Source organism: Colius striatus, chromosome 5 (assembly GCF_028858725.1).
Source record: "Colius striatus isolate bColStr4 chromosome 5, bColStr4.1.hap1, whole genome shotgun sequence".
Taxonomy (NCBI): Eukaryota; Metazoa; Chordata; class Aves; order Coliiformes; family Coliidae; genus Colius; species Colius striatus.
In genome coordinates, this window is record NC_084763.1 from 25,352,981 (window position 1) to 25,373,973 (window position 20,993).

The 20,993-nt window shown below is 38.7% G+C and overlaps 1 protein-coding gene and 1 non-coding gene across 2 annotated transcripts in view; one reads left to right on the top strand and one right to left on the bottom strand.

Moving 5' to 3' along the window:
- Positions 1 to 20,993, top strand: part of IGF2BP3 (insulin like growth factor 2 mRNA binding protein 3) — a gene marked incomplete at its 5' end in the record, with an annotated part of 91,960 nt that overhangs the window by 47,759 nt on the left and 23,208 nt on the right. The window contains 5 exons of the mRNA XM_061996545.1: positions 7,760 to 8,044; positions 10,085 to 10,219; positions 10,785 to 10,907; positions 14,211 to 14,346; positions 16,180 to 16,311. Coding sequence (XP_061852529.1) covers positions 7,760 to 8,044; positions 10,085 to 10,219; positions 10,785 to 10,907; positions 14,211 to 14,346; positions 16,180 to 16,311 — 811 coding nt within the window. The remainder of the gene's footprint in view (positions 1 to 7,759; positions 8,045 to 10,084; positions 10,220 to 10,784; positions 10,908 to 14,210; positions 14,347 to 16,179; positions 16,312 to 20,993) is intronic.
- Positions 12,722 to 12,779, bottom strand: LOC133625598 (U7 small nuclear RNA). The gene has a single exon (XR_009818852.1). It is a non-coding gene; the product is annotated as a U7 small nuclear RNA (small nuclear RNA).

Here is a 20,993-nt window from a genome sequence, read left to right on the forward strand (position 1 = left end):
TTGATACTCCTTTACAGCATTTGCTATTCTGAGTCTGACTTCTGGTTATCAGCTGCATTCTTCTCCCATTTGTTTCTGTTGTTTTGCTATGATTTTCTCTTAAATTTTCTAGTTTAAAAAACTAACTTCTTAATGTTGTTTCCAAACACAAAAAAAGTCATAATCTTCATACTCCAAACAGTTATTTGGGCTTTTTGAACTTATTTTCCAAAATGGTCACATACTTTATGCTTTCCTATCTCTTTAGTAATTGACAAATTTTAATCTAATTATTAAACAAAAAATAATGATTTGCTTAATAAATGATTGTGCATCCTTATTGTACATTATGCTTAGATTTAATTTGGCTTTTCCACCACCAGCAGAAAAAAAAATGGCCTTTGTGTGTTGCTTAATTTTTAATCTGATGACATAAACATTTTCTCCTCTTTCTGGCTGTTGTAGATTAAACAAAACCAAACCAATGGAGTAGCCTTTTTATTTTAACTTTGAAATTTCTGCCACCTTGTGGCTAACTAAAATCAGCAGTTGAGATGCAGAGTGTGCTTATGGCATAGATTAATTCAGAATTACAAATGAAATAATATTTGTACATATAATTAAGTAATTATGACTTCTGTGTAACTTGAATGCAACACATGTATTTAATCTTTCAAAGTGTTAGGTTGCCTTGACAGTGTATTCTAAACAAATGTGATGGGAAACTTGTGTCAGTGCTGTCTCCTGTGTACACTGGGGCTGAAGGAAACAATGCTGTTCGGTGTTTTTTCTCTGATTTCCCGATTTATCTTTATTCAAAACCTGAACAGTTCAAGTTGGTTTTTGGTTTTTGGGGTTTTTTTAATTCTATTTTGCACTAATTAGGAAAAATATTGAATTGCTAGTTGTGAAAAGCTATGGTGCAGTGTGAAAATTGTTACATGTGCCAGTTCCTTCTTGGAAAATTTAAGGAGGAGGTATTTAAAATACCATGGAAAAAAGCATGATGTGTATTTTTGAGTTGTCTGTCATCTGCAATGTGGGCTGCTGGACTTGCGCACTGCTTTCTGAAGTTGAAAACAACAACATACATTTTCTCCCTCCTCAAACTGTACTTGTGAAATTTTAAGGTCAATTCTGAGGAAATGCTTAGATAAGCCAACACTGTGAAGAAATGTTGGAGGTAAAATTCTGTTTTGCAAGAGAAATTACGTGACAATGGTTGAAAACGTCTTGAGTCCGAAGCAGGTGATTTGGCATCCAGCATGAAAGTTGGAGCAGGACCTGTATCATTCATACAGGTTGAATGATGGCATGGGGTTTGGTTGCCTTGAATAGGGTGGAGTGGGGGAAGGCAAGTGGAGGAACCTTGACTTGCTTTTGTGAATGATTTGATACAGACACAGGATTTTCAACGGGGGGAGTCCATTTTCTGTACAGAAAATGCTAGCTCAAGTTTGGTTTGGGATGAACCTTCCAACCATTTAGAACCCCCCAAGAGAAGTGGCTAGATAGATGTTTTTTACAGTGGGGAAAAAAGAAAAAAAAAGAGGAATTTAAATGAAGAATCACTATGGAACCTGTACAAGTGTGGATTTCCCATAGTGAGTGTGGTGGTGTTTAAGTTGAATGGTTTTCTGATATATAACCTAGCTTTGCTTCATAGAACTAGCTGTGGTGAACAGCAACTGCTGTGAACCAGGAGTGGTATATGGGTGCTGATAGCTGATCTAAGGTGGTGTTGGTCAGCCTATGCAGTGCAAGGAATGACAAAAACCCACTTGGTTGAAAGCTCTTTGGAGCTGTTGAGAAAGAGCTGCTGATAACAGGTTTTGTAGTTTCAAATTTATCTGTTTAGGGGAAGTAGTGCACTTAGACACAATTTTTGGAGCAAATACTGTGACATGAAGTTTTCTATGTCACTGCATACAGTAGGTCATCAGTTCTAATTATGTCTCTTCTATGCTTTTTGTAATACAGCTGCTAATTTCACAATTAGTAATACTGGTTGATAAAACATGCCAAGTTGGCTACTTCCCTGCTGGATAGACTGTATGACATTGCCATTCCTGTTGGAGTATGTACTAGCAATGCTGTGTGGTGAAGGTGCTGTAACACAATCTGGAGATATCTTTGATAAGCAGTTCTAAACAAGTGTGGTATGCATTGCTTGGAGGATGTTACTTTTGAACAAAACTTTTGGTTCCACCCAGCTGGGAAACAAACTTCTGTCTTGCAAATCTAATTTTTGTGGCAAAGGTTTTTTTTTCTCTAGGCTTGTAATGCAGTTGAGGCATCCAAAATTAATTTGGAAACTGAAATCTGGAAAGAATGCTGCAGTCCTTTTGAGAAACAAGACTTCAACAGTGCACACAGCACCCAAACCCCAAGATGTGTGCAGCTGTTGATTCTTAGATGGAATAGATGTTTGTGACTTTGATCTGTCATAGTGATACCTCTTTCCTAGCTGGACAATCATGAAACTGTCTTGGCAGAAAAAGCAGGATGCTTCTGTCTTTTATGTGGCCAGAACATGGGAGCCAGCATGGCAGATCAGGTGCTTGTGGGAAGCTGCGTAGGTCTGTGCAGAGGTGTATAGCAATCACAGAACCATGCATGGGGAAAACCACCCTTTGCTTGCTGGGACCATGGTGGGGAGAAGGCTGGGCCTGTCAGAGCATCTTTGTGACTCCATTCCTCCCCTTCCTCTCCTGCAAATGCTTGGGAGGAGGAGGGAGTTGTTCCAACTCAAACTGGAGGGAGCCTTACAAAACATGCGCACATTGCCACGGTACACACAAGTACTGAATATTGTGGTGGGTTATGGAACATTTGGAAGTGAAGAACTCAGAGGATAAGCAGCAGAGCCTGGAGCCTGTGGTTCAGTTTGAACAGCTGAGACAACTTGGGATCTGCTTGTGGAAGGGTACCACCTCTTCTCCTAGTATTGACCCCTGTCTACAATCAGCAGGACATACTGACTGTGTCCTTGTGATGTGCTGCCACCTAAATTATAAGTTAAATCACCTCCTCTTCACCTTCCGAAAATGTTTATGTGTAGGTGTCTAGTGCATGCTACAGGATTTAGCACTACTCAGGATTTTGGAAGGCAAATTTTGTGCAAAGTTGGCCTGACATATATGGAGTGATTGTATACTGTTTTATTGTGGAGCTAAGTCTTTATTATTCATTTAATTTTTTAGCTCAGGAATGAGATGTGTGTGTTCATTTTATTATAAGTGATGGTGTATTTTAAATATGGATTGCAATGTGAGGCGCTCAGGGCCTGTGTGCTTGCAGATATAAGTGGATAGATTACTTTGGGTGTAAAGGCACTGATGGTCACCTTTTAACTAGAAAACTTGCAAAAAGAAACCATTTTTTTCCTACCCTTTCAGTGAAGCACAAATGTGTGCACACAACATGTATCCTTGATGAATGAATATGAGTTCACATAACTAGTACTTCTACGTGCCATCATGGGTCAGGACTAATGTTGCCATAGGAACGATAATACTGAGAATGCAGTCATATGACTAAGCATAGATTTATTTCTTGCTTTGTTTTCATTCTCAGAAGTACCAAGGAAAAGCTTTATTTTTTATTTAATGCAAAAAAGCATCATTATGCCAAAGAAAAATTACCATGTATATCTCTCCTTTCTGTATGCAAATATATCTGTTCAGAGAGGAAAAAAGAAAGATGGTGTACATATAAGCTGCATGTGGGAGTGAAATATGTTCTCCATCTAGTGCTTAGTGTCATCACTATCAGTGGATGAATGATTTCCAGCACAAGATTTGGTGCTTTTCCAGTGTTCATTTATCTAGGATGTTTTAACTTCCACTAGTATCAGAAGACAGAAGGCTGGGCAAACATCCTCACACAGGGAACTCATGAGAGGATAGCAGTGAGCCGATATTTTGATGGGAAAAACTGAGATGACTAAATTACAAAATAATAATTTAAAGGTTTCATTTTCGTGTAGGAATCCTCCTACTTCTGAGCAAGTGTCGTTTGAGCATAACCCAGGCTGCTAGACATCTTAGAGCATAGACAGTAGTCTCTGCAGCCTCTTAATTTGGTTTAGAAAAAAACCCTGAACTACACCTAGATTCCCGTGTACCAACTCTTGTTGGTATATGAAAAAATAACGTTTTCCATTTTCACTAAATATTAATTTTTAAAGAAGACTTGGGAGAGAAGGGCACCTCTTAATGAGTTTGGCTGATTTTCTCCATCTCTGTCCTTATTAAATGACTAAGGCTTTTAGCCCTTGTATAAAAGATGATTTATGGGTTGTTTCAGTAGTACCAGTGGTGCCCTCTAACAGGTAACCTACACAGCCTTTGTTAGCTTGTGGTCAAGGAAGGACCTTGTTTGGGAAAGCAGAGGCCTTTGCAGAAAGGTAGAGGTGAAGCCGCTGTGGTTTGGAATTGAGTTTGAGATGGTCAGTTAATGTAAGTATGCACTTTACAAAAGGAGCTGGTTTTAATGTGTATTTGGTGGACTGAAACAATCATGACAGTCTTAAACTGAAACAGATGCCACCAGTGTCATGAAGAAACAGTCACTTGATTTTCTTTGAGGCTTGGGAATTTCCTAGAGTGGGGATCACCTTCCTGATAGCAAGTGCTGTCCTAGATGCCATTTTATAGGAATTCTGCATCTATATTGAAGAGAGTTCTTAATCGCTTATCTCTCTTCTTGATTTCTTTCTTAGATGTCTCTAAAAATTTAGGCTCGTTATGGTGCCTAAAGACTGCTGAGCTATTGCCTTTCATGTTTCTATCCCCATGTTTTGTGCCATAAAATTAGTAAAACAACTCCAGAACAGTTAAAAGTGTATTGCAATACTTCAAAAACCTAGTGAGAGATGTCAAATGTTGGAATGCCAAGGCCAGACCTTTCAAAAGCTGTAGACTTGTGTCTTTTGTAAGAAATACACCAGAACTGCCGCATCACTGAAAATTAGTGACCTTGGCATTCCCCTGTGAGTGTCCAAATCAGTGCAGAACATGGGACCACCTACCCAGGAAATGTCATTTCCACAACAGGCTTGGGAGAGCAGTGTCTAACTACTGAATCTTCTGACTTCTTATGGTTTGAACAAGTCATAAAAAAAGCAAGTCATCCTATAAAATACAGAGAACTCTCTAACTTGGAAGATTAATTAGTTATTTTAAAGTTTTCTTTATAAATATTTAGACTAATTTAAACAAGTGGTACTACAGTGGTATCTCTAGGATACTAGAGAATCGAGTATGTAGTATAACAGGTACTGTAGTGTCTCTAGTATCTAACTAGAGAAATAAACTTAAAGTGAGCTTCCCTTGAAATACTTGCTCAAAACCAACCCACTCAATATTTAATGAGTTATTTTTCCATATTGTGATATGGCTTTGGTGGCCAGGAATTGGTCACTGCTGACATAATTGATTTCTCTGCAATAACAAATAAACTTTTCTCAGTTGCTTTTGAATTTAAGGTGCTTAGTCATACAGAACCATTTAGTGTTTAAGTTGTTCTTAAGTAGAAAAATTCCAAATTTCTTTCCAGGTAAAATATGGTGCATATGTGTCAGCTGTTGCTATATAACATTTGTTGTGAAATCAGGATAGGTATGTAGCTCAGCTGTAAACAAAAAGCCTAGTCTTTTCCTCCCCTACTGCTTCTAAGGAAGAGTGAGAAGTCGCATACACTGATTTTTATGTAAGCTTTTGTATTAGTGCTGGGATTCTGGTCTAAGATGCTCTATAGCTAGAGGAGATTGAAGCATTCTGGGAAAGAAGCAATGTCTGAACTTGCCAAATAAATGCATGGACATGAATGAGTTGTGATGGAGGTCAAACCAGAGCTTACTAGAATGTTCACTAAATCATTGATGCTCATCTCCCAACATCTTGAGGTTTGATTCTAAAAGAAATGGCTTGTGCAACTGTACTGTCTGCTGGTGCCATTTCCTTCCATGGTAGCAATTCAGTATCTTGGCTGATTCCATTAGAACTCGAGAAATAGAGGTCTCAGTTGCAACAAACAAGAAATAAGTATGTTCAGGTTGTGTAAAAAGGAAAGACCCCAGACCATTTTCCCAGATGGTATCTCTCTGGAGAGAGACTTCAGTAAAATGTGTTTCAGGCATTGGAAATCTATACAGAAACAAACCTTGAGAGATACACTCATAGGAACACAAGTTTCACTAGTCTTGACTGCTGATTGCCTTTACTGTTTTGTAAATAGGCATTTCTGTGTAATAAAATGCTCTTCAAAATCTGTGGAGTAAGAGTTAAGAAATATTAGGTTTGAAATAGCCTCAGCAAATTTTAATCCATCTCTCTTTTACCATATACAGTAAGAGATCTTCTGTTATAGGAACAACTGCACTCCCTCCTTGTTCCCAGAGGACCTGTCTCTCGTTTGGTGAATAGAAGTATTTAATGAGCAATTATCAGTTATTCAATATTTCACTTTCCTTTTTCATTGGCATTGCCTTGGGCCTTATTTATTACCAGCCCTTATTAAACACTGCTCCAAAGACACAAATTACTTGTTTTTTTACAAGCTCGTTACTGGCTGATAGGAGTATTTGGAGGCTGGTTCAACTTCTGGGAAATGAGAAGTGGTGTTATCCTCAGTACCTATGTACCACGTCTTGCCTGCAAGGCTGCTGCTTGACTTCAACAGCTGCTAGAGAGCTAGGCTATCAAATGGGACATCCAGGAGTTTAATAATACTTCTCACTGTCTGCCCTGGAAAATGTAGGCAATTGGCTAACATGATCTTTTATCTCTGTAGCAGAGACAGGAGTAAAAGTGTTGCTGAGGGTAACATTTGGTAAATTGGCAGTAACCACTCACAAATGTGAGTGAACAGAGGGACTGGGTAAAGATCTTGAATTTCAGAGGCCTTACTCCAGAGTTTATGGTTATTGGAACTTCTTGATAAAAATGTTGTTGATTCTTTAATGTGAGACAGAAATCTGTCCTATTACTGTTTTAAATTATTTGATCTTTAAACAAACCTATCGGTAGTGTTTAGGCCAAGATTAGGCCCGGTATTTATAGACTACCCCAAATAAATGCATATTTTGCCAATATCGATATGTCTCAATAATCTGAATGATATGCCTTCTTTAGCAAAACTTGAAATGCCTTTCTTGGGCAAACATGTTAATTATCTATTATTAGCTCAGCAGTATGTTGTGTGTAGCTTAGTTATTCCTACTGTTTCCTGGATCCCAGCACCTCCAGTTGACTTGAAAACTTGGCCCCACCAGGGTTAGGAAGAGAGGCTGTCATACCTATGTCAGTTATTGCAAAAACTTCAGCCAAATAGCTGTGCTGGCAAAAACCCTAATGAAGGTGTTGTGATAGCAGCTAAAAAGTTTTCCCTCTGGTGCAGCTTTAATTCTATTTGGGAAACTGATTTAAATTAGATCAGGCAAAAGAACGCTTTTGAGTGTATGAGCTTTGTCTCTTGTGAGGTTTTGCTGATAGTTGCACTAGCAGAACCTTTAAAGTGCACAGAAGCCCCGAGCAAGCAAGAGCTAACTTGTAGTCCTTAATATGGTGACTTAAAACCAAACCCACAAGTTGTGTAATCATAATCTTAACTGAAGAATTTTGAACGTAACTTTTAATCTTGGAAGCAGTTTTTAGCCTTGTCATGTGATTTGGAATGAGCAGAAGTCTATATCTGAATGACTTGTTGTTTCATAAGGCCCTGCAATTGATTGTGGGTTTTTTTTTTCTCCTGTTGCGTCCCCTTTGCTAATGAACAGAGCAATAGAAAAACTGAATGGCTTTCAGCTTGAAAACTATTCCTTGAAAGTTGCATACATCCCTGATGAAATGGCAGCCCAGCAACCTCCTCAACAACATCCTCAGGGAAGACGTGGATTTGGACAGAGGGGCCCTCCAAGGCAAGGGTCACCCGGTGCAACCACCAGGCAGAAACCACAGTCAGATGTTCCTCTGCGGATGCTGGTTCCCACGCAGTTTGTTGGAGCCATTATTGGGAAAGAAGGAGCGACAATCAGAAACATAACAAAGCAGACACAGTCCAAGTAAGTTATTTTACAAAAATTGTCATCTTTAACATTGTGTCCTCATCTCTCATGTAAAGGAAGCCTGTAAAAATTTGCAACTAACCGATCCGGTTAGAGGGCATGTGAAGATAATGGTGAATAGGGAAATCTTTGGCAAGACTTATTTAAGGACTGGTTTCTGTCCTTGACACATGTTCAAATACTAGCTGACTTGTTTGTCCCTTTTTGAAAAAAAGGAAATTAGGCAGTGCCAATAGGATGGTACTTGATGCCAGAGAGTTTGCTTACAGATGTACTAATGAGGTTCTGGCACAAAAAGTGAAACCGAAGGAGCTGTAATATGTTGGCCTCTGGATCATACAGACAGTGTGGTGACATATTCAAGCTTTAGTTAAATTTAGGGCATTCTTAGAATTCATAAATGTTTTCAATCCAAGGCAGGGGGAATCCACAAACAAAAAGAAACCCCACCGTCCAATCCCCCCTTGTTCCTTCTTGCACCCCATCCCCATGTATTTCTGATGAATACATTTTTTGCTATCCAGTAAAAAACTGCACCAAAACAGACTGAAGAAATGCTTTAGAGGCAAAAAGCAAGCTACTAGTCACCTGAACAGCTTAGAGCACTAAGGACTAGAGATGATGGAAAAGATTTGTTTTCAGTGAATGTTAATTCCCTTCCCACAAAGAAGAGCACAGAGCAGATATGGAGGATGGTGGTGGGGATTATATGTGAAGAATCCTTCCAGGATACCTCTAAGAGCAAAGAGTGAAAGATGCTGCCTTCAGCAGTTCATTGATGAGCTAGGAGCCCCCAGCTACAGCAAGACCTGGAAATGAGCGGTACATGAAGGGTATGAGAGTGAGTGACTTCAGTTTTAAGAGTACTTAATGGAAATAAAGGAGTTCTCTCTAACTACACCCCCATTCAACAGGTTTCTGCCCTCCCACCTCAGGATTATCATGGTGCTCCTTTCAATATCTCATTAGCATGTTTTAACCCAGGATTTTATGGTTTAACAATGTAGATTTAAGAGAGCTGTGGTGTCCTGACAAGACTTGGTTGTAGTTTGCCTATGGATAACGAATTTTTCAGGTGGTATCTAAAACATAATTCTCGGACTATAACAATCCTGGAGGACTGGCATAAGGAAAGCTTTTATCTCTTAAAAGGAGGCTGGATAGAGCAGAAATCATTGTAGGTTACTAACTTTACAGATACACTTCAAGAATGATGTTTTCATTGGCTTGGGGATGAATCTTCAATACCAGAACTGGAAAAATAAAAGGGCATACTGAAAAGGAGTGTGGTGGTTTCCATTTGGAAACAGCTATGATTTAGGGGAGAGGAGAAGCAGCACAAACGAGAGGATGGAGAGGGTATGTGACCTGCAGTTTTATTGGCAGAACAAACAATATCTAAGGCATTGTCTTGATGGAGGTCATATTTTTTTGTTAAATTCCTAGAACTATATAAACCATGGTGTAGACTCAGGTTAGTAGTTTTAGCATGGATTGCTAGGGAAGGGAGCTAGGAGAAAGGGTAACATCAGGACAGATTTTAGGCTTAAACATAGGAAAGTAATCTTGAGGATGAATGCAAGTACTACAATGCTACTTGCTAGCAGAGAAGCTCTAGGAAACTGCTGCTGAGTTTATTAAAAAAAGCAAGAAGGGACAAAGCCTGACTCTATTGTATCTGCACAATCATTAGTGGAGTGACAGGGCTAGTGACAAGAGTATTGGGAAAGCTTGATGAAATGTTGTCTTTGGTGGTTTACCGCAAATTGTCTATCTAACAACTTCGCTGAATATCTTGATGCAAGCATAATGAGGAAAGGAGAGCTCAGTGTCCAGAAAGCTGGGGTTTAGCCAGTAAAATCAGGATAGAGGCATGTCATAACATACACAAAAATATTTAGGAGGCATTTCTGCAGTTGTGTACTTTGCAAAATTAAACCACTTAAATGTAATGAGAATAAGTTAGTTTGAGAGCTGGAAATATGTAAGGCTTACCATACAGTACATGGCTACAATAGTCTTTTTCTTTCTTTCAAGAATTGATATTCATCGTAAAGAGAATGCAGGTGCTGCTGAGAAACCAATTACCATCCACTCAACTCCTGAAGGATGCTCAACAGCTTGTAAAATTATTATGGAGATTATGCAAAAAGAAGCTCAAGATACTAAATTGTGAGTAAAAGGCATTTCATTGTGGAAGTGTAAAAAAATCTGAATTCCTGTCGACTCCATTTAAAGATGTAGTCTTTGAAAACTGTTAACAAGTGAATCTTTGTTGCCATTATCTATGTTTAAGTAGGTAAATGAAGATGTTTTTTCCTTTCAGAGCAGTCTACTTGCTTAATTAGCCCCAGCACCCATCTACATTTTCAGCTCTTTTCTAGCTGTGACTTTTTGAGGTGAACTGGAGCAAATATTGGAGTCTATTGAGCAACTAATAGCCTTTAATCAGAGTGAGCATACCTTGTGAGCTCTCAGTAAAAGCTTTAAGGTATATTTCTTCCTAAGAGCTTTTGCTACTTCAGTCTGAGTTCTGTTTAGCAGGTGTATTAAAGTGATGTTATAGATCCTGGTGCCAAAATATATGTAGCACTTGAACTCGTTCTGCATCTAATGTAAACTTGTATAAGTGAATGGGAGTTGTAGATATTTCTATGGAAATAAAATTTATCCATAGCATGTATAAAGCTTGTGTTCTGGTGTCAAAAAGTCTCACTGAGTGTATCGTCTGTTACAGTACAGAAGAAATTCCCTTGAAGATATTGGCACATAACAACTTTGTTGGACGACTTATTGGCAAAGAAGGAAGAAACCTGAAGAAAATTGAACAGGACACAGATACTAAAATTACGATATCTCCGTAAGTTTTCAGTGGCCTAATCTTCTAGTGAGATGTCTAAAATAGTAGCAATGTTGCTGCAGTACATTCAGGTACAGAGTTCCTGCAAAAATATTACATGTGTGCTGAAGGCCGAGAAGAGCCTTTTGGAGGCCTTTCCATAATGTGGATTAAACTGTTACTTTTATGCAGTTTAAGTTAATGTAAACAGAGAGTCTTCATTGTAAACTCAGTCAAGAGCAAGCCTAAAAATGGGCTATGTGGAGCCTGTGTTAGACTATTTTAAGTGTTAGTTGGTTTTTACATATTATACCATATGTAATGACAAGTGTTTGAATCGAGTAAGCCTGCATCAGATCTGAGCTATGTGTAAAAACAAGTGAAATTAATCTATACCAGAAACTAAAACATAACTAATTTTTTTTTTTTTTTAGCAAGGAAGGAAATAAAGGACATCAATACTGAAAACAGGTTTTTTAGTAGTAGTTCTGTCCTTCTTGGCCACTAGCAGTCCAACTGAGATGCATTGACTAGTCTGCTTCAAAGTAACCGTCTTTGATCTGTGAGTTTGTGATGTTGAGAGAGACTTGTTCAAATTTAACTGAGGTTAAACAGGAGTGTTCACCTACAACTGAAATCACTGATTAAATCAACATCTTTGTTAATAGTAGTTTTGCCTTGGAGTAATATTTTTAGAGAACCTCCTATTCTGAATAATAAGTACTCTGGCATGAATTTTCAAGAATTCAAAGGCATCCTGAACTTAGACTTTAGCCAGAAAGAGTGAGGAAAAAGTCTTATAGGCTATAGGAAAGGGAAAGTTTGGAAGATGCTGAAGGTGTATGATGAGACAGGAGACAAAAAAAGTACACTGCCAAAAATAGCTCAAAGGCAAGGAAGCTAAGAGTGAATGAGGTTCCTCAAAAAGAGAAAATTCAAAATCAGATGAAAGAACCTGAGACGTTCCTGAAGGTATATAAGCATTTATAGAATCATAGAATCATTTTGGTTGGAAAAGATCAAGGCCAACCACCACTAACCTAACACTGCCAAGCCCACCACTAAACCATGTCTGTCATTACCTTATCTATGTGTTTTTGAAATATCTCCAGGGATAGTGACTCCACCATCTCCCTGGGCAGCTTGTGCCAGTGTCTAATAAGTCTCTCGGTGAAAAACTTCTTTCTCAAGTCCAATCTAAACCTCCCCTGGTGCAACTTGAGGCCATTTCCTCTTGTCTTATTACTCAATACATGGGAGAAGATTAACTCCCACTTCATTACAACCTCCTTTCAGGTAGCTGTAGAGAGTGATCACGTCTCCCCTCAGGCTCCTTTTCTCCAGGCTAACCATCTCCAGGTCCCTCACACTCTTGATAAGTCTTTTTCTCCAGACCACCAGTTTGATTGCCCTTCTATGTCCTCCTTGTAGTGAGAGGTTCAGAACTGAACACAGTATTCGAGGTTCGGCCTTACCAGTGCTAAGTACAGGGGAACAATCATAGCTTGGTCCTCTGGTCACACTATTTCTGATACAAGCCAGGATGCCGTTGGCCTTCTTGGCCTCCTGGGCACACTGCTGGCTCATGTTCAGCTGTCTTTCAATTAGCACCCCCAGGTCCTTTTCTGACAGATAGCTTTCCAGGCACTCTACCCCAAGCCTAGGGCACTGCACAGGGTTCTTGTGGCCCAAGTGCTCATACAATTGGCCTCGGCCCATTGCTCCAGCCTGTCCAGGTCCATCTGAATAGCCAGTAGACCTCAACACCAAGTCCTGGGGAACTGGTGTCAGCTGGATTGAACTCCATTCACTGCCACTCTCTGGGCCAAAAAAAAATAGGCTTTCCATGCCGTGGGAAACCTACTGGACAAATATTAAGAGCTGAAATCATAATGGATTTTAGTCTGAGGAAAAGAAGTGAATCAACAGAGAAAAAGCACCCAAATAAGTGTTTCAAGAATAGATTTTGTATAGCCAGCATGTTCTCTTAAATGTGTTGGCATAAACATTTTGTTTGCAAACAGTACACAGACTGTTAATGCTATTTCTTAAAGGAAAGTATGTACAGGGTAAATGGGATAATGGTCTTTATGCCTTGAAACCAACTTGTCTTTATTGATGATGACACAAATAACACATTGTCTGTAAACACTCACAGAGTATTTAATTTAGCAAGTTAATAGTTTATTTGCACTAAAATCTTGGCCTCAGGATTGTGTTTGTCATGCTATTCCTGAAATAGCTCTGTGAAGTCGCCTGGTTTAATCAGCACATAAAACACAGCGTATATGCCCATAGATTCTGCTTTGTCTAATGAATCTTTCTCCTAATCTCTTCATTTAGGCTTTTTGGTAAGCCTGTCCGTAAAGTTAAAGTAAGGCAGCTGGTTTGGAAAAGTGTTTCCTCTCTTCTTTGGGTTGTTTTCCACCACTTTCCTTCCTGAGGCAGTAGTTCAGTGCTTGCACAAAAGAAACTCAAGGATTGCTTTGTGGATGTGTTCCATGCTTGCTACTGCTTAGTTGAGATGCACAGGTTGCCACACTGCCTGTTCTGCAAGAACATAACCCTTGCGTACTGCTGCTTCTCCCTACTGTTGGCTTCCTCACCCCTCCTGCACTCTGCTCTGACTTTTTTTTTCTTGTCTTCACTCCTACAACTTGCCTTTTCTCAGTACCTGGATATGCCATTGCTTCCCAGTTGTTTTCTTCTGTTTTGCCATAGTAGGTCAGCCTTTGTTACCTAACAAAGCACTAGTTTAATATGTAACCCTTCCATTTTCCCTGAGGAGTTACTCATGTTTTGCAGCAAATGTTAACTTGCACTGAGCTTTTATTTTTTGTTACGAGGATTTGGAGACTTTCCTGCAGTTTCATGGAGGATTCAACTTTTCTCTCCTCCTTCCTTAAGGTATCCATTGTTGTTCTCAAGGAAAGTTTCTTATGGTCTGGATCTCATGTTTCTGGGATGTCAAAAAGTTTGGAGCCAGGCTGGCCTGGAGTGCAAAGGTGAACAGTGCTGTACTGTTCTGCAGTTCATGTTCCTCCAGAGTGGAACTTCATCTTGTGTTGCACAAGATGAAATCTTGTTGCACTTGTTGAAGTCTTCATCTTGTGTTGCACCTGAGCACATCTTGACCACCTGATGACAAACCTTGCTATGGTGGTTTGAGGACAGTTTCTCCAGATTCTCCAAGAACTGTGTTTGAGTTCTGGTATGAATTGATACTATGCTCTTTGGAGGACAAACTCAACATACTCAGTTGTCATTCCCCCTGGATTGCCCTCTGCTGTTTGCTATTTAACTGTGCTTTTGTTTCACTTGCAGATTGCAGGACTTGACACTCTATAATCCAGAAAGGACCATAACAGTTAAAGGCAGTATCGAAACTTGTGCCAAGGCTGAGGAAGAAATTATGAAGAAAATCAGGGAGTCCTATGAAAACGATATTGCTGCTATGAATGTGAGTTCTCCTTTGGTATGGACCCTTTATGGAAATAGAACTGTGGAAAGATTAAGGTGTGAGAGAACTCTGGAAATCACCTGGCCTATCGTGGGGGTTCCTCAGTATAGAGTCTGCTTCAAAGTGAGGTTGTGTAGGGACTTGTCCTCTCTTGAACATCTCCATGTGTAGAAAGCACATGGTTTCTCTGGGCAGCCTGTGCCCTGTCTCACTGCTCTCCTGGTGAAAATTTTGGTCCAAATATTGCAATAGAACTTTCTTGTTGCAAGGCAACAGATTGTTTGTTCCCTCTTGTATTATTTGTGAGACCTGGGCAAGGTTTTCTGTATTATTCATAGGTATGCTGTTCTAGTGAAGAGGTTTTCTGGTTTGTTTTGAGTTGGGGAATGGAGAAATTGATTTAGATTGAGGAAATTAAAGGGCATTTCATGTTTTTCTTGTTGCAAAAACCTAAAGGAATGTGTATTTTTGTACTGTTGTGGTCTATGTGCTCTAGTTTGTATGTTTCTTAAAGTAGTGTTTCCTAGTCTCTTTATGTTTAAAAGCATAACAATGTATGGAAGAAGGACCTCTCATGCTTTCAAATACTTAAGTTAAGAAGGATTTATTAAGGTTTTTCTTGATATAGATGATAAAGGCATTTAGTTATTCAAAGGTAATTGCTGACTGTATAATGAAAACAGCACACCTCATTAATTTGCCAAAGTATTACTAATGCATACTGAAAAATTAATGAAATTTTTGATAAGCTATGAAGAGCTTTGTGTGTACCCAAATCTTAAGGTCTAGAATAAGACTAGAAATATTTTTTTTTCAGTTTTCAATAGTTTCTGATTTTCTAGAAAAAGCTGTTATTCATGTTTTAGTATCAGAGTATTCTCCCTGCTTTTCCCTTCCCTTCCATACTATATGCAAATTGTAGGACACAAACTACACATGAGGACACAAAGTATTTTATAGTAGTACATTTTTGCTTCATATAGAGAGCAGGAGCATGGGGTGAGTTTGAGCCTGCTCTACTGTTTGGCAGAGGTATGGTAGGCAGAAAACTTCCACTTACTGGATGGATTTTATGTTTAGTTTGCAGTCATTAGTAGGGTAATTTTTTAGTTGGTGAGGTTTTGAGGTGGTTTTCTTTGGTGTCTCTTGGTGGTCTGAGATGGTATCTATCTGTAGCTGAGGTATTTCTAAAGCATAGTTGTATTACTGGACAATAACCTGGAAAAGTAAAAAGGGTATCAAGAAGCATTGTATCACAGGCAACAAATGGTTCCCACTGCATGATGCTGCCACTTTCCCTCAGGTGTGGTCAAGTAGAGGATATGAACCTTGATAACTGATGCTTTCCCACCAAATGCTGGGGGCATCTTTCTTCAGCTTTTGCAAGGTACAGGAGGGAAAGGATATGGAGGGAGGATGGGGTTATGGTGTGGCATATATCCTTCAGTGTATGAAAAGTCAGGCTTGGACACGGACTTTCTCTGTTTCTCTGAGGCTATCTTTTTACTGTAAAGCCAAAATTGTTATATTATTTCTCTGGTAATTTTGTTCACTCTGGAAGTGAATTGTACTATTGCCTGAATTTCTTGCTATAAAGCTTGTCATACGTTTCACTGATTAAGTTGTAGCAAGTGATTCTCAACTGCCTTTCCTCCTAAATGTTTCTAATGTTATTGATGTGTGCATGGGTCCTTGGGGTAATGGAGATGATTTTTTTTTTTTAAATAACATACTGACATCTTCTTGAAAGGTTAATAGCCTATGCCAACTAGGATTTTGATTGAAGTTAATAACCAGGATTGTAAATCTTAAATATGTGTTCTGCCATTGCAGCTTCAAGCACATTTAATTCCTGGATTAAATCTGAATGCCTTGGGTCTATTCCCACCTTCTTCTTCAGGAATACCACCTCCGGCAGTGAGTGTTGCCTCTGCTGCTGCTGCTGCTTCCTATCCACCATTTGGGGTAAGCCAAGTCTCTGATTTTTGGATTGAGAATGTTTCCCGTGACTGCAGCTGAGAGCAGGCATTCATTGGTAATTTAATGAAATGCTCAGTGAAGACAGAAAGTAGTGTCTTAAAAAAGCATTAGATGCTATTTTCTAGAGAACTCGAATTACTACAGAAAAAAAAATCTCATAAAATGGAATTTTTAATATTGCTAGGATTTGCAATTAATACTGCCAGTTTGCAATTGTATTCCTGTTGATGTGGAAGGAAAACATGATCTCATCATAAAGTGGGGATCTAGATGTAGATAAAAAGTTTGTTTGAATATAGTAGCTTTATAAATGTACAAGTCCTGGTAAAACACAATATTGTTGAATAGAGAGGATTTAAATTACATGGATTAATTTCCAGAAAGCTGTGATTCGCTTGCCACATTGTTCTTAAAAAAAATGTGTGAAAAAGTTCAATAGACTCTTATTAAAGCCCAGTACTGATTAGTTGTCATAAATGAGGTCTTTTGCTATAGAAGAAATTAGTCAAAAAGCTCCAGAGCCTTTCTGAAAAGAGATAGTGCTCTGCTCTTCAAGAAAATGAAACTTCATTACACAGCGAAGGTGACTTTTTGTTTCTTCCTTGTTTCTGATGGTGCTTGTCAGCAACTCAATGGAAGATGAATTTCCAAAATGAACTCTAACAAGTGGATGACAGAGCCTGACTTAAATTCTCTTTTTTGTTCAACAGTAACATCTAGAGAACTAAGTCTGAGACTCTGAACTGGAAAAGAGAAAATGCAGTACACTACACCAAACTTTATCAAATAACTCAAGCAGGTCTATATATATTACACTGAAGGGTGGTTGTTGCCGAAATGTTTTTACCAGTTGAAGAAGCCAAGAAAATGTCACTTAAAGGAACGCAAAAAAATCCCTACTTGTAGTATTGTTTGTGGGAATGAACAACTTTAGTGTCAGGCATGTATTACAACCTGTATCGAGTGTAATAGTGACTTTATCAGGAAAAGGTGCTCTAATGGAAAAGACTACAGAAATATGTTTCTACTCAGCCATGTTATTGCTTATAGCTGTGCCTCTATGACAAATTCACCGCCTGTTCCCTCCAGCCTCCACACTTTGATTAGAGTGGCTGACTAAACTAAAAAATACAGGTTTTTACTTTGTTGTATTGTATAAAATGCCACCTGTGGTAATGGATTGCCTGTTTATTTCTTTTTTTGTAAGAGTAACTAGAGGTGATTTGTTAACAGTACATAACCTCCTTTAATGGTACTGAAAAGCATAGGTTTTTCTTTCCCTTTACTCCAGATTTGAAAATTACTTGTCTGTTCTTGAGATACAACTGTATCCCTTCCTCACTTGGATTATTTTAACTTCTTTCCCATTTTTCTCTTGTGTTGTGATTCCTCTTGCTTTTAAAACACATGGTGCTGAATTAGATGATTTTTAATCTTATTCCTGTCTGTGTGTCTGTTGCTAGTGTACTGTCATCGCCTCCAGATCAATAGGGATCCACCTCTTTTTACCTACTAGAATCTCTGGCAGTTTCCAGGTTTCTGGAAATAGGATAGTGACAACATCTGGAAAAAGACACCAAGAAACAAGTGTCATTGTGCAAAAGTGTAGGAACTTTTCAGCTGGAAGGACCATGCTGTCTCAACACTCTTAGTCCTGTTCATGCTGTATGCTCAGCCTTCAGAAGAAGCTCTTGTTCCAGATGGTCTAGATGAATGACAAACAAACATACAAAAAGAAGGGATAAACTCACAGATTTGCAGGATAAACTCTGGCTTCTATGGAGACTGGGAGTTACAACAAGACAGACACTGAACCTGATACTAATGACTTCTGAAAATTGAAGCTCTCTCACCTTTTCTTACTTCCATATGACCTTATCTGGAAAAGAGCAGCTGGTTCTGTGGGCTTTGGGCAATCAGCCCCTCAAATTGCTTGGAGTAGCTGTCCCTCTCTAGGAAGAGGAAAACAAGGAAAAGTCTGAGTTTAATGTATTCAGCTTTACAGAAAAGAAAGTTTCTAATTATTTGGGGGTTTTTCAACTTCATTGAACAGAGACTTAAATCTTGTTTGTGTGTGAAGTTTAGTTTCTGTAATTTCTGTGTTTTGCTCCTCTTTAATATGCTGGGGGTTTTTCTGTAGTAGAACAATTTTGAAGACACTAATGAAATAGGGTGTTGAGACGTAAAGAAGTAGAGCAAAAGAAAAGTGCTGGCTGTATTTTGAAGAAGAAATGGAAACAATTTGAAGTGCTAAAGGTAACCACAGAAGAGCTAGGAGAGCTCATACAGGATTTAGAAATAAAACTAAATTAAAATATGTGAGTAAAATAGGCTTCAGGGACAGCTGATCTTAAAAGAAGTGTTAATGGAGAAATCAGAGACACTTTCCATGCATTTATCTATGAGCTGTTAATTACCAAGTTCCTTGTTTTGGCAAATGCACTAGAGCAACTCAAGCCTCTTTAGCTTGTCTTGAGTGGACGTCCTTGCATGCTTTGGATTACCAGTTAGCTGACACTAAGGATACTGCTTTCAAGCGGCTCAAAATCCTTACTGAAAACTGCTGGCATCAGGGTGTAAGAATTGCATTCTGCTGCTGTCTTGCTTATTTTTGTCAGTGCAAATTTTACCTTCTGCTTGGGACTAGATTCTTCCCTCACCACTCAGGTGACTCTTCCCTGTCTCCTATTTGAATGAAGGTGTGTTTCTCAGCAATTTCAGCAACACCATTATCAGAGGCCTCTTGGCATGAAGTGTCACTGAAGTCAATTTGTGAATGTGTGCTTACAAGCAATATAGTGAGCCTTGGGATCCCACTATGATGTTTGCCTGAAGGTTATGAAGCTTTTGTGTGAATATCTTTGGATGTATGAACCCTTTCTTCACCTTGTGGTGATAGACTCACAAGGGGCTCTCCCTTGGGTCAGGAGCTTCGGACGTTTGCAGAAGAGTTTCCACATGGAGCTGATCATTTATATGTACTGTTTTCTAGTGACAAAGTGTTGCTGTGACCTTGTGTAGGACTTTTTCTCAAAGAAATGGAAGTGTTATCTTAACTTTTTAAACAAATGTCTCTCACATTCAGAATGCTGGTTTTTTTGTATGCATTGAAAGAGAAAAATCTGCATAGTAAACAGGACCTAGGATTTTATGTTGCTGGAGCCTAGTGACAGATTTGAACAGCCATATATATATATAGCTGGAGTCAAGTATTCCTAAAGCTGAGTGTTCAGGAGCTTGAGACTGAGTAATTAGGTAGGTTTAGCTTGTATGGTGCCTCATCACCTCTGTCTTCATGCAAAACTTTAAGATGTATTTGACATGAGCATAAACATTGTACTCCAGATGGTTTTGGAGTAGTCCAGTGTCACAAGCGTAGGAGATGGTGATGTTATCAAACATAGGTTTGCATTTAGCTCCTTGAAATGGATTGGATTCAGAACCATTTCCATGTGACTAAGCTATCTCATTCTTTGTGATCCATGTCCACAATGGTTCACACTGGTGTACTACATTAAAATACTATTACATAGAGCCTCATGTAGTTAATCTAATGAAATGCATTTTCTGTCTCACTAAGATTCCAGTTGTTGCTTTACCCTTTGTCCTGGCAGCAGAGTCCATACAGGAAGGTATAGGCAACCCTTAGTACCTGTCTGTTTACACACACATTTGTGTGTGTAGGTGTCCACTGCACATCGCTAACAAGGCCCCAGCACCATATCTAGTGTAGGCTAACCATTATTTTTTATATTTATTAATCACTAGCAATAATTCTTGATATTGCAACTGTGTGATTTATTTGCAAAGGCTAAGCTCTGTTTGCCTGTTTAAAGCACTCGTTTGATGTAGTCACTTAAAAAGGATGCAATGGAATTGCATATTGTGTCTTGATTCCTGAATTTTCCTGTCTTTCTACAAAAATCCAACATCTGTATGTTTTTCTCTGGCCTCCTAAAAGACAAGTAAATTGGAACAGGTGGGAATCATTGAAATGTTTTAAGGTATGAATTAAAACTAGGACTTAATAAACATCTCAGTTAAGAGTAGTAGGAGTTAAAATTTCTTTAAACTGACAAATGTGCATTATTCTTATGATCCTGGTGATATGATAAAATGGATGAGACTTCTTTTTTTTTAATGAATATGTAGCCTTTGTGACCATGTTAAGGACTAGTAGCCTTTCTGTGCCTTTTTGTAGCTTAATGTCTCACCCAGTTGCTTTTGGGACTAGAGAGTCACCAATTTCTCTTTACTCTTAAATCTTTCTTCTTAACTCTGCACTTAAATGCTTGTGTGTTGTGGTTCTAACACAATGGCAAATATTTTCATTAGTCTGCTCACTGTCACTTGTAATCAATGTCAGGAGCTAAGCACTAGCATGAAGAATTGAGATTTGTATGACAAGGATGGTAATATTCTGCTGAAGTGAATATGCTCTGTGCTTATGTTTTCTAGATGATATGTTGCCACTAAAAGTGTTTTAGAAAGCATCCTAGCCAAACTGCTTCAGACTGTATTGTACAAACTTCAAACTGCATTGACTTCAAACTGTATTGTATTGCTCAAAGCTACTTTAATGAAGTTGTTGCTTCTGTCTTCTGAACAGTGGGGAGAATGTGTGTACTTTTCTCTCAAGAATAGAAGTTTTTTCTCATACAACAGTG